Source organism: Mus caroli, chromosome 5 (assembly GCF_900094665.2).
Source record: "Mus caroli chromosome 5, CAROLI_EIJ_v1.1, whole genome shotgun sequence".
NCBI lineage: Eukaryota > Metazoa > Chordata > Mammalia > Rodentia > Muridae > Mus > Mus caroli.
Genome location: NC_034574.1, coordinates 79,140,032 through 79,142,006, shown reverse-complemented (window position 1 = coordinate 79,142,006; position 1,975 = coordinate 79,140,032). Strand labels below are relative to the sequence as shown.

Sequence of the window (1,975 nt, the reverse complement as noted above, 5' to 3'; positions counted from 1 at the left end):
GAAGAGCAGTCGGGTGCTCTTACCCACTGAGCCATCTCACCAGCCCCAAGTATAGCTTTTTAAATTTAACATAAATAAATGGAAAAGAGAGAGAAGGTTCCACATTTATAGAGTACACATTGGATGAATATTTTAGCTGTTTGTACCTCTGTCTTGTTGTGGTGCTGGGAATTGAACTGAGATCCTTTTCTTATTGCGGGGCAAGTGCTCAGTGAGTGCATCACCAGCCCCATACTCTATAGGTCTTCATGGATATCGACTTTATATAGAGAAAGGCACAGTGATATTTCATGCAAGTAAACCTGTCATATGTGACACTATCTGACAGTCTGTTAAAATTACTAATCAATTAAAAACAGCATTTGGCTTTAAAAATTATTTTATCCTTACCTGTGTATGGGTGTCTGGTTTATAGGAGCCCACGGCATTTTTAAAGACTATTTAAAGATTGGTTTCAGAATGTTTTTCTCTTCTTGCACACATGTCTAATTTAACTCTGCCTTTGTAATACAGTGATAGGAAATTTATGTTTTTTCAGATTCTCACTGAATCAGTAGCTGGCGATTAACTTTGTGTCTTTGGAGTCATGCAGTTAAATCAGTTACTTTAAGTTAGATAACTGTTTCTGTTTCATATTGTATACTTGTATGTGTTAAGTGGTGAATACTCAAAAAGAAATGATTCTTGTGGGGGCAAATATATCTTTTTGCTACTTGAAATAATTATATTTTCTTGTTACTTCACTTTTAGGTAATCATTACAACATTAAAAACCTCTTGAATGTGGAAAGTAGTCTTCTTTTTACTCAGATAAAAAGGTGAAATAAATGTGTATGTATATAAAATATGTTTATATGTAAATTTTAATAACTGATTATTTTAAAGTAAAATTTTTGTTTAGTTTTGCATTAGTTAATCATTTCATACTCCTTGTTAAACATTTCATAATCTTGTATGTATCTTTTGATTTTTTCCTTGAGTGTAAATACTGTGTTTAGTGATGACTGTTTTGTTGGTATTGCTTTCATAATATTAAAAATTAAAAAACACAAAGTGGCACCTTGTTTGTGGTGGTGTTCTTATATCAGTCAGGGGTAGAGCACATGGCAGTCCTCTGTTCATCCTAGCTTGATGCCTGGCTTGGTGGCCAAAGCTGTTTCATGCCTAGGGCACATAAAATCCTGACACTACTCTGATATACTATTCAAGCCTAGTGATTACTGTGAAGCAAGCATCTGGGCACTGATATACAAAAGGTGGTTATGGCATTAAGAGACTACATGGGTGCCTCTTGTTGTGCCTGTATTGGGGGCACCAATGTGTGTGCTGAGATGCAGAAGCTGCAAATGGAAGCTCCCCATATCATCGTGGACACTTCTGGCCGGGTGTTTGATAAGCTTAACTGGAGATACCTGTCCCCCAAATATATCAAGATGTTTGTACTGGATGAAGCCGATGAAATACCCAGTAGGCAATATTCCTCTATGACCTTAGCTCCTGCCTGCAGTTTCCTGCCCTGCTTGAGTTTCTGTACTCACAGCTTTTGATGATGAACTGTGAGCAAAATAAACCCTTTCCTTCTCAAGTTGCTTTGGTCGTGATGTTTCATCACAGCAATGTAACCCTAACTAGGACAGGATTGAACTCACTTTCATGCATACTAGTTAAGTAGTGTAGTAATTGCACTACATCCCAACTGACACTAAAAAGAAGTCATCTTTTCCCGTTTAACATCAGTGCTAATACTTTATAATAATGCCTACTGTCGACTTCTGTTGTCTGCAGATCTCGTCTGCTGGACCTGGGATCTGAGGCCCTGAAAGAGTGGGGTGAACTGCAGTCTGATGCTGCAGACAACCTGACTTCAGTTTCAGTGTACTTATATACACAAATGTAACAAAGAGCAATCGTCTAGGGAAGCTTGTTTGATTAAAAAAAAACCATGTAAATAAATGTCAGTAAGCACATAGTAAATA

General features: G+C 37.1%; 1 protein-coding gene across 1 annotated transcript in view; it reads left to right on the top strand.

Annotated features, from left to right (window-relative positions):
• Cenpc (centromere protein C) overlaps positions 1–1,044 on the top strand; it is a 56,521-nt gene extending 55,477 nt beyond the window's left edge. Inside the window, exon 16 of the mRNA XM_029477789.1 lies at positions 751–1,044. Within this exon, the coding sequence (XP_029333649.1) occupies positions 751–821 (71 nt within the window). The 3' untranslated portion in view covers positions 822–1,044. The remainder of the gene's footprint in view (positions 1–750) is intronic.
• Positions 1,045–1,975: the final 931 nt, after the last annotated feature.